Source organism: Bos indicus, chromosome 12 (assembly GCF_029378745.1).
Source record: "Bos indicus isolate NIAB-ARS_2022 breed Sahiwal x Tharparkar chromosome 12, NIAB-ARS_B.indTharparkar_mat_pri_1.0, whole genome shotgun sequence".
Lineage (NCBI taxonomy): Eukaryota > Metazoa > Chordata > Mammalia > Artiodactyla > Bovidae > Bos > Bos indicus.
The window spans coordinates 36,270,175-36,284,757 of record NC_091771.1 but is presented as its reverse complement, the minus strand read 5'-3'; the positions used below and the strand labels follow the sequence as shown (position 1 = coordinate 36,284,757).

Below are 14,583 nucleotides of genomic sequence, written 5' to 3'. Positions count from 1 at the left end.
CCAGAAGCAAGTCATGTGTGCATAGCTAAGCCAGTTTCTGCTGAGGAGGATAGGATTACTGAGACTGCTCGGAAGTGGGGGAAGGAGCTGTTCTTTCACAGAGAACAGCAGGAAGGCAGACAGGGCTCACCCTGTCCCGGGTGAGGCAGCACCCACTCTGACTCTGGGTTGCCACATCTGAGCATAAAGGATTTGGGACAAAATCAGAGATCCATGACCTCTAGACTTGAGGAGTTTTTGGATGTTAAATTTTGCATGTTTGAGGGAAATTACAGCTTCCCACAGATTCCCAAGTGGTGCTAGTGGTAAAGGACATGATTGAAGCGACTTAGCATGCATGCACACACCGATTCCCAGAGGAGTCTGTAATCCAAAATATGTGAGGAACCAACAAATGAGATGAGCTAGTGAATGAGCTGACAATGGACCTCCATGTTTAAAGTTCCATGATTTCCTCAACACTGAGTGTAACTTCAGTTCCTGGTTTTGCTACTGAGAGGGTGTGTGTGCTGCCCACCCAAATACTGTTAACCTGGATTCTGTATTTTCAGTAGATCACACATCCCCATGATTCAGAAGTCAAAATTATATTTAAAAGGTGTACTATGTTGCACCCTGTCCCCACCACCCCTATTCCAGCTCCTCTTCCCGAACACATAACTATGCTTGTTAGTTTCCTGTTTGTCTTTGCACCATTTCTTTATGCAAATAAACGTGAAAATGAACAAGCATACTTAGTCCTTCCCCCTTTTTCTATGTAAAAAGTCATATACCCTCTTCACTGTCCTACACCTGTTTTCTTTACGTGACATAATGTACTCTGAGTGTGGAGACCACCCTCATTCTGGTCCACGGTGGGACATGCCCCTGGGTGGGCATCCTCCACTCATCCCCGCCAGACACAGTGAATGACGCCACAGGAAGTAAACGCTCTGTGTGTCTGGTGTCTTGTTCTTGCGCAGGGACATCTCTGAGAGGCAGTCCCCAAGGGAGAAGTGCAGCCCGAAAGAATAAACACGTCAGTAACGGGTGATTTTGTCTGCTTCCCTCAGGGTTTCTCTGTGCTGCCCTCTCACGGCCGATGAATGACAGTTTCCTTTTCTTGTCATCTTATGAGCTGTGTCTTTGTCAAACTTCACCATGTGTATGCACTAGAAACGGCTTCGGTGTAGTGAGTCTGAGCACCTTTCCAGATGTTTTAGGGATGTTTGTGTTTCTTCTGTGAACTGTCTATTCATGTCCTTTGCCTCTTTCTTGGGTCTTGATGTTTTTATTCATGGTTTTTAGGACCTTTGTAAGTTAAGAAGCTTAATCTGTGTTATGAATTGTGACTATTTGGCGGTTTTTGCAGTTTATTTGGGTTTCTTTCTTTGCTCATACTGAGTTTGTTGGTGGTGAAAAAAGCTTATTCAACCTTTTTGAGAAATGCAGTATGATATAAATTATTTTGATATGTGGTCGTTCCGACGTGTCAGAAGTAGAAATGACTGTAATCATTTCTGCTTACAGCTAATAAGAGACATGGTTAATGTCTGTGAAACTAATTTGGCCAAACCCAACCCACCGTCTCTTGCCAAATACCGAGCTTTGAGATGCAAAATTGAGCATGTTGAGCCGAACACTGAAGAATTTTTGAGAGTAAGAGAAGAAGTGTTGCAGAATAATCACAGGTAGGATTACAGGAGATAGGTGAGGGTCTACTCTTTAACTTGCTTCAGATTCTGGTACAGCAGATCTTCACACACCTAGATAATTAATCCTCACTGCAGAGTAATCACGATGTGATGACAGATACTCACTTCTGTGTCTATAATAGGGCTCAGAGCTGTGTTCTGTGCTTAAACACTCCCCACTGTTGCAGTCCATTCCAAGTTCACCTACTGTTGCACAGAATTAAATTCTAAAAATTGAGATGTTTTGTTTGTTCACAAATGCAGTGTTTAAGTGCTGAAGGGTATTGCATGGGAAAATCCACTCAAATTAAGATTTTAAGGTGAAGAAACATGTTTTGGATCTCTCTCTGAACCTGGCTGGACTGCTAAGCAGCACAGAAGGTCAGCTGTTTATTACTTTCTTGACCTTGTCTCGTCAGGGTGTCAGCTTGGCAAGGCTGAGACCGTGTTTTCTTATTTCTGTTGCTGGTAGAGTACTTAGCACAGAGTATGTTTGTTAAATGAATGCATGAATGTTGAACGAAGGAACATATTCAATTTGTATATTCTGTGTATGTTTGATAAAATACGGGATATTTTGTATGATGTTTTATAGCCTACTTATAACACTTACATCTTACTATAAGTTTTGTTTCACATTCTTACTTATTTTTAAGAGAGTATTTTTTAATGGCTGCATAGTATTTCCAAGAAATGTTGCATTGTGATTCATTGAATCAGTTCTCTAATAATGGACATTTGGGCGGTTTTGGGTTTTCTGCTGCTGCTAACAATTTTTTATTGTGCTTTCAATTATGTAATCTCTTCTAATTCTACAGTAAGGGTCCAGTGGACATCTTGCAGATATTTAGAGTTGGCAGAGTGAGTGAAACCACAGAGTTCCAGGGCCACCTTGGCAATGTCAGGCACTTGCTGCATGGGTCTCCTGTGCAGAGCTTCATGGGAATCCTGTCCCGGTAAGAGCACACCATCTCTATTTTCCAGACTTTCAGCTCACAGTTAGACTTTTTTTGCTGTAGTACGTGGATCTATTCCATTGAAGTCAGCCAGCTTATTGAATTGCAGAGAAAACTGAACACTTTATAGTTAAGTGTGTAATTTAAGTCATATGTTAATTATTATATATTTTAAAGTGTAGTGCATGGAAATGAATTGCTTCTTGAGGAAAGGGGATTCTCTATGTCCTGAGTCTTCTCTGTGTATCTAACTCAAAGATAGTCTAGAAATTAGAGCTCCCAGATGCCACGAATTATCTATTCAAAACATAGCTCTAATTTCTGTTAGCTTTGAATAACACTTAATATTGGAGTTGAAACTGAAGTCACAAGGAGCAAGGGAAAGCATAGTAAGTCTAGATCTTAGTTAAATCCCCTGCTGCTGCTGCTGCTAAGTCACTTCAGTCGTGTCTGACTCTGTGCAACCCGATAGACAGCAGCCCACCAGGCTCCCTGTCCCTGGGATTCTCCAGGCAAGAACACTGGAGTGGGTTGCCATTTCCTTCTCCAATGCATGAAAGTGAAAAGTAAAAATGAAGTCGCTCAGTCATGTCTGACTCTTAGCAACCCCATGGACTGCAGCCTACCAGGCTCCTCCATCCATGGGATTTTCCAGGCAAGAGTTAAATCCCCTACCAAAGACTTACAAACATGCAGGCTCCACCGGGAAAAAGCTTTAACTGCTTCAGAAGAACCCAAAGACAAGCTGATTAGAAAGATACAGGTTTTCCTTGAATTGACCTATGCATTTTGTGCTATCACAATAAGAATACTAACAATACTAACAATTGACTTCCCTGGTGGTTCAGTGGTAAAGAATCTGCCTGCTAGTACAGGAGACACGGGTTCAGTCCCTGATCTGGAAGGATTCCAGATGGTGCGGAGCCACTAACCCCATGCACCACAGCTATAGAGCCTGTGCTCTAGAGCCCAGAAACTGCAACTACTGAAACCTGTCCACGCCAAAGCCCATGCTCTGCAACAAGAGAAGCCACCACAGTAAGAAGCCCGTGCACCACGACTAGAGAGAAGCCCATGCTCGCTGCAACTAGAGAAAGCCCACGAGCAGCAATGAAGACCCAGCACAGCCGTAAATAAATAAGTAAATAAACCTACTAACAAGATTTTTTTTTAAGAAAAGAAAAGCTGATTCTATAGCCCATATTTTTTTTTAATTTGAATTTACCAGGGTAATTCTGAAAAAGAAGGATAACCAGAGAGGATTAACCAGTCAGATGTTAAAAACATAAAGCTTTACTGGGTAAAACAGTGAGGTGAGAAATAGATGAGGCAACAAAATAAAAATCCACAAATAAATGCAAAAACATAGGGGATTTAATATATGATAAAGTTAGCTTTTATCTCTATGGGAAAGTTTATTTTCTTCAGTACCATATATGGATATAAATGGTTAACTGTCTGGAAAAAAATATAAAGTTGGATCCTTACTTCATTCCTCACACAAACTCCATGTGGATTGAAGATTTGAAAATTTAAAATGAAGCAGTAAAAACAATCTTTGAGTAAGAAAGATTATTTTAAGTACATCCCAAAAGCCATTTTACAAAATTAATTCTATTTCATAATACGGAACATAAACCAGATGTAATAAAAGGCAGGAGTCTCTCTTCTACCACCTTCCCAGAGATAATCTAGTTTGTTTGATTGCAGAGAGTTCTAGAAAGCAAGAATCTGCAATGGGAGCACAGTCAGCCTTGGCCTCATGGCTGTTCTGGTGAGCCCTTCATGGGCCCAGCCTGAGGGTGGGCAATGGCTAGCTGGCCAACCAGTCCAGATGGTGATGAGAAACAGTCTTGGCTGGGTCCATTTCAATGGCACCTGGAATTCCTACTCTGAGGTTACCTTGAAATATATTTTTCTTTTCACTTCATGCTAATTATTTATTTATTGACTTTCAGTTGGTATATTTTTTCCAGGTTTGTTGAGTTATGATTGACAAATAAAAATTGTATATCTTTAGGTTGTACAATGTGACTTCTTAAAGTTGTACAACGTGATGGTTTAATATACGTATTTATTATGAAAAGATCTCCATGATCAAGTTAATTAGCATATCCGTTAATTAGCATATCCGTCACCTCGCAGGCTTACCTTTTCTTTTTCTTGTGGTGAGTACAGAAGGTCTAATACTATCTTAGCAGACTTCTGGTGTACAGTATCATCACAAACAGTCACCACTGTAGGCATTGCATCCCCAGAGTGTTTTCGTCTTGTAACTGGAAGTTCGTGATTTTTTACTAGCACCACCCCCTGTAGCTTCCCCCACCCCCAGCCCCTGGAAACCACAACTGTACTCTCTAGGTTTATGAGTTTGACTTTTTCAGATTCCACGTAAGTCTTGTAGTGTTTATCTGTGTCTGGCTTGTTTCACAGAAGTGCTTAAATAGCTTCTTTCTTGGCCAGAATTGTGAGGCTATAATGAAAGATTCCTTTTTTCTAGTAAATCACTATAATGTTCTTTTCCAGTGGGTTGCTTTTACCCAAAGTAGTTGAAGATCGTGGCATGAAGAGAACAGACATTGGAAATCTTGGGAGTGGGATATATTTCAGCGATTCAATCAGGTCAGTACCTTATCTTTTTAATCACATCATATACACCCGTCACCAAGGAGACATGATCAATACTTGCTGCAAGTTTTCACCTGTCTTTGCTTGGTGAGGATTTTTCACCAAGAACAGATAATTAAAACAGCCAGTTTTCTCAGTATATTGTAGAAGCCTGTCTTATGGTGGATATTTGGGAAAATTATATTTGAAATCATCTTAGTGATTTTACTATCCTAAGAGCTTTTACCTGTATTTACTCACTCAGTCTCACAGCAAACCTCTGAGGTCAGGCCTTGTGACTCCCACCCCGATCACAGATGAGAACACTGTGGGACAGTGGGGGTGACTTGCCGAAAGCCACACAGAACCTTGTCTTCTCCAGAGCCAGCGGTCCTGACTTCTGCAGCACATGACCTCGCTCACAGACAGGGCCTGGAATAATATCTGAGTCTGTCTTCATTTCAGCCACAGCATATTGAACTTACTAAGCACCAGGTTTAGTGCTTCAAGTACGTTGTTTGATAACCTCACAGTGGTATTGGGAATCATTTTATGAAGATGAAACACGTTTATGGAGTTTAAGTAACTTGCATTCAGGTCACAAAACTAAGAAAATGACAGGTTCAGGCCCAGGACAGAGGATGATTATCCAGGAATTTAAGGAGTCCCCCCAAATCAATGAGAGGAGGAATACCCAGTAAGCAAAGGGCAAAAGATATGAAGAGGAAACATGTATGGACACACTTGAAAAGATTAGTGATCAAGAACGTGCAAATCAAACCAGAATGAGACCATTTCACACCTGTTGTATCAAAAGACACTTCAACACCTTTAGGTGTTGGTGAGTCTCCCCTCCTGGAAAAGGGTCCCATCATCTTCATGGAGCTGAAGAGCAGCTGTGCTGATGTGACTCGGCGGTTGGGAGTCAGCACACCCCATCCTGGCTGCACGTGGAATCACCCTCGAGCTTTCAGACAGTGTTGGTGCAGAGTTCACTCAGATCAGCTCAGTCAGGGTCTCGGGGGCTGAGATTGGGCTCCCGGTAGTTTCTCTGCTCCGTGTATGACTTTAACACACAATCTGGGCTGAGAATCACCACCCTAATAAATACTGGTATACGTAGACAAGTGGGGATTGGACAGTGGGGTGGTGTTGTGCTGGTGTGGTCCAACGTTTCCATGTGTGTGTGTGCGTGGGTGGGTTAACCAGGTGCCCTCCACCTGCACGTGTCGAATGGATGAGCCTTAGAACCAGATCACAGAGTGACTCTCTCCACATAACATTATTACCGAGGGGCATGTGCCTATGTGCTGACTCCGAGAAAGAAAGACAAAATAATGATGCTCTTTTTCCTGAGCTGGTGGCAGCTACGATAGCTGTCTTATTATTGAGACTGAATATTTATAGAATAAATGCTTTCCTCTGTACAAAGTATTTCCAAGTAAGCACTTTTATATGTTAAAATATTTTTCAAAAGACAAACTGGCAGTCAGTTGAATTTAACCAAATTAAAGCCCTCAGTGGATATGGACAGTGGGGTTTTGGTGAGGAAGTGCAAGCAGACCAGACTGCAATGGGTTGAGAGCTGGTTCGCAGACAAGCCAGAGAAACAGTTGCTGATGGTGAGGAGCGAGGAGGCAGGAGAGGGGGGCGAGGGGAAGGGGAATAGATGAGCAGGAGGAGGGTGGGGTAGTCAGGGTCCTGTGTTTATAAATATGGAGCACCCATTAGCACAAACAGAAGTGCAAGTTTTAGAGGTGTGTCCTCAACAGTGCCCCCCAAGGCGCCCAGCCTGAATTCTTGACACAAAAGTTATTTTATTAAAGCTGTTGGTTCCTAAGAAAGTTAAATGGAATTGCTCATTTGGGCATCACTTGACATTTTGTTTTTCTACTTGGATCCAGAAGGCTTCATGAGGGTGCAGCATTGTTTGTCCCTTGACCAGTTCTTACATGGCATTTCATGTTCTTTCTGAACTTCAGTGCCAGGAATTAATCCACTTTTTCCTCTTATCAGATGGGCTTCTTCCTTCTCTTTCCTCAGTCTGTATATTTTAGTAGCTGATAAAGAGCTGCCTAGCACAGCAGAGGAGCAATAAATGTGTGTTTTACATAAAAATTTTAAATAAATAAGTAAATAGAGTTCTAAATGGAATCTTCAGAGATATTTCAATAACAGTAAAATTTGAAATATTCTACTAGCAAAGTCGTTTGGATTCTAGTTTTCCTACATGTATAAAATAGTGTTGCCATGCAACTGTAAAGTAAAACACATATGTGCTTACTTCCTGTGACATGCAGTACAAGCATCAAGTACTCGCACCCTGGACAGACAGATGGCGCCCGACTCCTGGTCGTCTGTGATGTCGCACTCGGCAGGTGCATGGACCTGCACAAGCGAGACTTCTCCCTGACGGAGGCACCACCCGAGTACGACAGCGTCCACGGGGTGCGGGGAACGGATATGGTCAGCTCGGACTTTGAGGTATTTCTATCGAGACAGACAAACAGGCTCCTGTTTTTATCAAATATGTTTAAGTTTAAATAATTACTGTATAGCTACTGTCTGAATTCAACAGTTTCTAAATTAACAAACATGAAATTCTGCTTTTATGAAAACATTTGCCAATAAAGTTTCTTTTCCTTTATTATTAAACTTCTGTTTTCTCTAGGATGATGAATTTGTTGTATACAAAACCAATCAGGTTAAAATGAAATATCTTGTTAAATTTTCTGTACCTGGAGATGAAATAAAGGACTTTCATCCTTGTGACAATACGGAACTAGAGGAAGACAGACCTGAGTTTTCAAATTTTTCAGCAGTTGAAGGTAAGATGGCTTTTTTGACTGCTGTTCTCTATGATGTTTATAGAACTTAAACATTGTATTTTCAGTGAAATTTATATTCATGTCTGGTAACTATATCTCTGATTTCTTACATAAATGCTTCATTTCCTTTTTTATTTTGTAAAAACAAAACCTGGGGTGATTGAGAGATCGGATGATGTCAGAGCCCCCTGTTACTTCATTAACGCGCTGAGGCTGAGCTACCACCCCCCCGAACCAAGTCCAGGTGTCGTAGTGTAGAAAACGAAGCCTTAGAGTTGAGTAGCTTGCCAGTTACCAGGCTGTGCAACCTCAGACAAACCTCATAACCTTTCTGGGCTCAGCTTCTCCCCTGTGGGAATGAGATCAACACCTGCATTACGTGAAGGGGCTGCAAAGTCACCATGTGCAGCTTGTGTGTCAGCAGAAGGTGACCGCTTCTCAGAAAATTGTAAATTCAAACTAGTATAATATTAATTGATAGCATTTAAAAACACATCAGCATTTTAAACTGTGATCAAATTATTTTTTATCAGAAATATATGGCTTCATGTAGAACATAACCCCTGTTTTCTGCTGGGAGTCACTAAGTGTGTATCTCCTAAGAGTGTATCTGCCTCTCTAGCCCAGTCCGGCACCTTCCCCACGTGACTCATGGGGACATGGGCTTCCTGGGACTGAAGTCTGAGAGACCTTCTGTTGCTGCAGTTCTATGGCACAGTGACAATGCTGACTGAGCAGGGAGTGCAGAAACCCAGATTCATACTTGAGATACACTTAATAGGTGTTCTGAAGACCTGTGTGTGCTTGTGTATGTTTAAACTCTGAATTTGCGAGATGATGCCGCGTAGTTAGTAGACTTTAAAAAGGCAGCATGCCCGTTGGGAATGCTTCCCTCACCCCATCTCATGTGGGTTAACTTTTCAGAAATGGTGACTGAGAATCATAAAATGCTATTTGTCCACTTACCCTAAAATGTAACGTTTGAAGGGAAGGGGAAGGAATAAAGGTCAAATTGACAGAAACAGACAGTGGAGGGAAGGCTTTCAAAGCTGATATGAATGTTTCTGACTTGCAGATCACCAGCTTCCAGGCAGCACGCCTTTCCCCGACATCAAGGCCGGCCTCCAGGATGCCTCTGGGAATTCAGTTCCTCTGGAGGACGTTCACATCAAGGGGAAAATAATAGACTTTGTAGCCCAGGTATGTTCTTTGTGGTTTTGTGATGCTTAAACTAAATGAATATAAATCATACACAAGAATTGGATTACAGTTGTGTGAACTAAACACGTACATTTCTAAAATTTGTTCATTGAGCACCCAGTGTGTGCCTGGGGCCATCCTAAGCTCTAGGTGAACCGCAAGGAGCAGGCTAAGGAAAGCCTGCCTGGTAGAGCAGGACCAGGCAGTGCACTCAGGAAATAAATATGTAACATGGGCCTTCTGGAGAGAAAACCAGGGCAGGTAGGAGGGGATGGACTGGTGAACACGGTGGCCAACAAGGCCTCCTGAGAAGGGACATCTGAGGTGCCCATTCCAGGTGGTGGAAGGGCATGTGCAAAGGCCCTGAGGCAGGAGTGCACCTAACATGGGGTGCACCAAGGACCAGGGTGAAGAGGGGTGGGGGGAGCACGGAGGAGCAGTGGAGGCACCAAGGAGCAGGGTGGAAGGGACACTGAGGATCAGCATGGGGGGTGGGGGGCCCGGAGGAGCAGCGTGAGGGGGCCATGGTTGGAAGTGCATGAGGAGGCGGCAGGCACTCTTGTCAGGCACAGACAGACACACGGTGTGAGCGGGAAGCCTTTGGAAGACATTTGCAGTGATGTGTCAGAGCTGTGTTCTCACGGGATCACTCCAGCCCCTGCCCTCCTCCCCAAGTTGAGGACAGTCAGAGGATGACCAGTTAGGAGACACAGGTCTGTCCAGGAGCACACCGTGCAGGGATGCGGGCTGGAGCAAGGCCTGCAGGGGGAGGGAGGCAGGCTGGCCAGAGAGACTGGCTGTGGTCCTTCAGAGGGAAGTGGGGCTGGTCTTTAGTGAGCACCTGACTGGGGAAGGCGGGGGTGGGGCGGGGAAGAGCCTGCCTGCCACCCCTGAGGCTGACACCGAGTGGGTATGTCTGACCTCCACCCCTGCCAGTGCTGACCCACCCCCACAGCCCTGAAGCCTCTGGGGGCACCATGTCCAGCTATGGGAAGGACCCAGGTGTGGGCTCCAGGCAGGGCACTACAGGCGCTCCTCTCTGTGGGGCCGTGTAGAAGCTGTGAGCACATGACTGCCACTTCCTGTGACTCAAGCTTCATCTGCACGTCAGTTCTTCCCAGACTGCACAGGGTGAGCACTTGTTGTACTGTTGTTTGAACGAGGAGGCACTGAACAATATGATAAAGACCAGTCTGAACTCGTCATTCCGACTGGATAGTCTGGGATGGATTGAGTTGTGGGGGGACTGGTGTTGACTGCAGAGGAGCCCTGGGGTTTGAGAGCCCAGTTAGGAGTTCGTGCTCATCCTTCTCCAGCCTGATCATGTGGTGGTTTCCTCGGGTGTAGATGAGACAGCAGTGCTGGGCTGCCCATCGGTGGTGGCTGTTCCGCGTAGTTTCCTCAGGTGCAGCTGAGACGGTAACGCTGGGCTGCCCGTCAGTGGTGGCCATTCTCCGATGGTTTCCTTGGATGTAGATGAGACGGTAATGCTGGGCTGCCCGTCGGTGGTGGCCATTCCACAGTGGTTTCCTTAGGTGTAGATGAGACAGTAATGCTGGGCTGCCCATCGGTGGTGCCTGTTGCGCATAGTGAACGTGATAGTCCCGGTGCACACAAGTGTTGCAGGAGCGGCCTGTGTCCTCCGTGTGTCACTGTGGATTAGACACTGTTTGATGAGGCTTTTCCGTGGAGAAGTTTGCCCCACACATATCTCGTGGTGCAGCTGTGAACCTTCCTCTCATTTCTGGATAGCTGGCCTGTTGTTTGACTTGAGTGTCCACACAGGCCGGCAGCAGGGAACTTGGCTATACGTGGCCCACTCTGGACTTCTCAGAGTGAGCTTAATGTTTTCAGTTTAACAACTAAACTGAACTAAAACACTAATTGCATTTGAAGGAGGAAGATTAAGATGTCAAAAATGTGTACAGAGTATTGGTTTCTGTTGTAAGTCCTAGTAAAAATCCTCCATCATCTTTACTTAAAATTTCTTTCTTTTGGTGCCTGTGCATCATCAAAGGCAGTGACTTGGATGTGGTCTTGACCTCTGGGCCTTACATGCACAGCAGTTTCCATTAATAGCTGTTCCTGCAAACATCATTAATGCAGTTTCATCAAATATATGGGTTTTTCTTCTTCAGGTCATTGTTTTTCAAACATACACAAACCAAAGTCATGTGCCCATTGAGGCAAAATATGTTTTTCCTTTGGACGACAAGGCAGCTGTATGTGGTTTCGAGGCTTTCATCAATGGGAAGCACGTGGTGGGAGAGGTAAGGGAGAACCCCGGCTGTTCTGTGGGGATGGGCCATCCTAAGTCCCTTAGTTTCGGGCTGAGTGGCAGCCTGGTCATAAAACAGGATGTTCCTGGAAGAGTCAGGCCCTTGTACAGCCAGCCTCCACTCAGACATCTGGCGTCCCTCCCTGGTTAGCTAGCCTCTGTCCCTGCCTGTCCAGATTCCTTGTCCAAACACTTCAACAAACAGTGATTTCAGTATCAAAAGTTTGAGAGACACATTGGAAAATTGGTGAAGCCCTTTATGTATTTTTGCAAAAATACTGATCCTTTGTACCCTGCTATAAAAGCCAACTGAAGTGAAGAAAAATATGTCCAGAAGAAGTATAAATTGATTAATTCTTTGTTTATTCTAAGAGTCCACAGTTGCAATAGTAACTCACATTTTATCAAATTTAAGACGAACTTAATTTTTTATTTATTCAGAGTAAAGCTCCAAACTTCCTTTTCACTGTCAACTCTCAAATATTTTCGTCCCAGCTTTTAAAGAGCATCCTCTTCAATTGGCCTTTTCTGATTCAAATTCTTATTAGATAAGTACATTTTTATGATCACTGTATGTAAGTTTTCATTCATCTTAGATGCTTAGTTTTCTGTTTTTGCCTGGGTTTTAATAAATGTTGATGAAGTTTTCCTTATTAAAGTCTGAAGTCACTGTTCATATCGTGACTGGTACAACACTGTCTTTTTCAGATTAAAGAGAAGGAAGTGGCCCAGCGAGAGTACCGAGTGGCGATCAGTCAAGGTCATGGCGCCTACCTGATGGATCAGGACACACCCGTAAGACTTGATGTTCATCCAAGTCAGTTCCGTGTGCTTGCTAGAAAGGGGAGAATAGGTGGAAATTGATTTAGAATATGAAATTCTAATTTTCACTAGAAATTTAGCATATGAAATTCTAATTTTCACTAGAAAGTGGAATCATTTTTACTGGTTTAGGCTCTGGAGTTTCATGTGGTTGGGAAGGGAGGTTGGGCTAGTGAGACCCATATGACTTGTTTAGATAAAGGAGGAAATGGCCAGGGTCACCCAGCGGATCCTAAGAGCCATTTCTGTCCTTGGGAACTGCATTCCCCAGACGTGACAACGGAAAGAAACCATGTGGGCACATAATTTCCATCTTCCCGTAGAAGCGTAAGATATTTACATTTCCCCCAGAACTAAGCTAACTTAGCAGTTTATCCAGTTTTCACAAGTTGTGTCTCAGGAAGGCGCATCTGCAGGGCTTGGACTGGTTCCACGGTTAGGGTTAGGTCTTCACAGGGTCAGATGTGGAGATCTGGGAGGAGGAGCCACAGGGCCGCGTCCACGCTCTTCTTGCCTTAACTGTAAGATGTTTTAAGTATGCCTCAGGCAGGTGCTGGGCCGCATGCAGCCTCTCCAGCATAGACACATCAGTCGTTTGTAAAGACAGCCACAAGCTTCAGACACACCTCTGAGGAGGACTCATCGCCAGAATACTGTCAAAATGTGATGTTTGGAGCAAGCAGTTATTAAAATTACAATAGATTTAAGGGATAAATCTGCAGAATGGGGATTAACAAGAAGAGGTGATTATTCCACAGGGAGCTCACTACCCCTGTGCTCAAGTGCTGAATCCCCTGGGGTCCCTATAGGGGCATGGTGCTATTACACAGGCCCCTAGTGCTCTTTATGCAGGTGGAGGCCCAGCTTGGAATCCCAGTGTTTAAGTGGTGAAGTAACAAGAGAGGTTAGATAAAAAGTTAATGGGAAAACAAAGAGAAAATTTGAGTGCCAAAAGCAAGGCTGGAAACAGTGCCCAGCCTCTGTGGAGAAGGCCTGCAGGAGTTAGACCCCTGTGTCAGGAGGCCCAGGTGCCCTAACCATGGGTCCCCTCTTCCTCTGAGGGATCAAGCTGAAATTCAGTTCACCTGGCTGCCTGGCAGCTCGGCCTTCCTTCAGGTTTGGGACAAGTTAGGATTCTGTAGGGGACCTGGGTGACACCACATGGGTGACAGCTGGCACCCATCCAGACCCTGTATCGGCAGTGCTACCATACACCTCCAGTGGTGCCTCTCCAGGAAGTCCTGGCCTCCATACCCTTCCCTTGAGGCTGAGCGCTGTGATAATCCTGTCTTCATTGTTTATTCCCACCTTGATGTCAAAGATAACAACAATTGACTCCTCAAATCCACATTAATCGTGATATCATACACCCCTAGTCTAAGCACACTGAGTTTTCACAGCAGCACTGTTGAGTGAAACAGAGCACAGGCTTGGCCATGTCAGGAGGCACCCAACATGGGTTCAGAGGAAGTGATCCAGCCTCTTTCTGACCTCACTAGGCATGAAGTTGTTTCCTTACACAGTGATTGGCAATACTCACTAAAAGAAAGCAAAGCAATTATTCTGAAAAGTAAGATGATGAATTTTCTAGAAAAGAGTTAAATGAGGGCCAAGCTTGGTGTGACAGGCTCCAGCTCTATAGCCAGGAGGAGTCTCCTGGTATACTGTGTCCGCAGAGAGGCCTTGGGGTTGAGGGGGTGGTCTCCAGGGAGGGGCGGGCAGGCATCCTGGGCAGAGCCCTGCGGCCACAGAGAGGCCATAGAGTTGCAGCGGGGGTGGGGGGGGGTAGTCTCCACTGGAGCAGAGGCCACTGGGTGCAGCTGCTCGGATCCCAGACCGCTGGGGAAGGGCCCTGGGTTCTTCTTCCGCACAACCAGTGCTGGTCTGGAGGCCACGTCCCCTTCTCTGAGGAGGAAGCAGGCAAGTTGTGATCAGACCATTTATGTAACAGGAGGGGATCGCCCAAAGGATAGAGATGCTTCTGAGACACAGGCTAAGTCATGTACTTCCATTTCAGGACATCTTCACCGTCAGCGTCGGGAACTTACCCCCAAAGGCCAAAGTCCTGGTCAAAATCACCTACATCACGGAGCTGAGCATCCAGGGTGCCTGCGCGGTCTTCTTCCTGCCGGCCACGGTGGCGCCCTGGCAGCAGGACAGGGCTCTGAGGGAGAACCTTCAGGTCTGTTTGGCGACAGCAGCTTTGTTGTGATTTATGC

The 14,583-nt window shown here is 44.9% G+C and overlaps 1 protein-coding gene across 3 annotated transcripts in view; it reads left to right on the top strand.

The window, feature by feature from the left end:
* Positions 1 to 14,583, top strand: part of PARP4 (poly(ADP-ribose) polymerase family member 4) — a 76,927-nt gene that overhangs the window by 19,437 nt on the left and 42,907 nt on the right. For all 3 annotated transcript variants that reach the window (XM_070800317.1, XM_070800318.1, XM_070800316.1), the window contains exons 10-18: positions 1,510 to 1,670; positions 2,492 to 2,629; positions 5,156 to 5,251; positions 7,537 to 7,720; positions 7,908 to 8,064; positions 9,140 to 9,264; positions 11,403 to 11,534; positions 12,251 to 12,337; positions 14,382 to 14,546. In XM_070800317.1, coding sequence (XP_070656418.1) covers positions 1,510 to 1,670; positions 2,492 to 2,629; positions 5,156 to 5,251; positions 7,537 to 7,720; positions 7,908 to 8,064; positions 9,140 to 9,264; positions 11,403 to 11,534; positions 12,251 to 12,337; positions 14,382 to 14,546 — 1,245 coding nt within the window. The remainder of the gene's footprint in view (positions 1 to 1,509; positions 1,671 to 2,491; positions 2,630 to 5,155; positions 5,252 to 7,536; positions 7,721 to 7,907; positions 8,065 to 9,139; positions 9,265 to 11,402; positions 11,535 to 12,250; positions 12,338 to 14,381; positions 14,547 to 14,583) is intronic.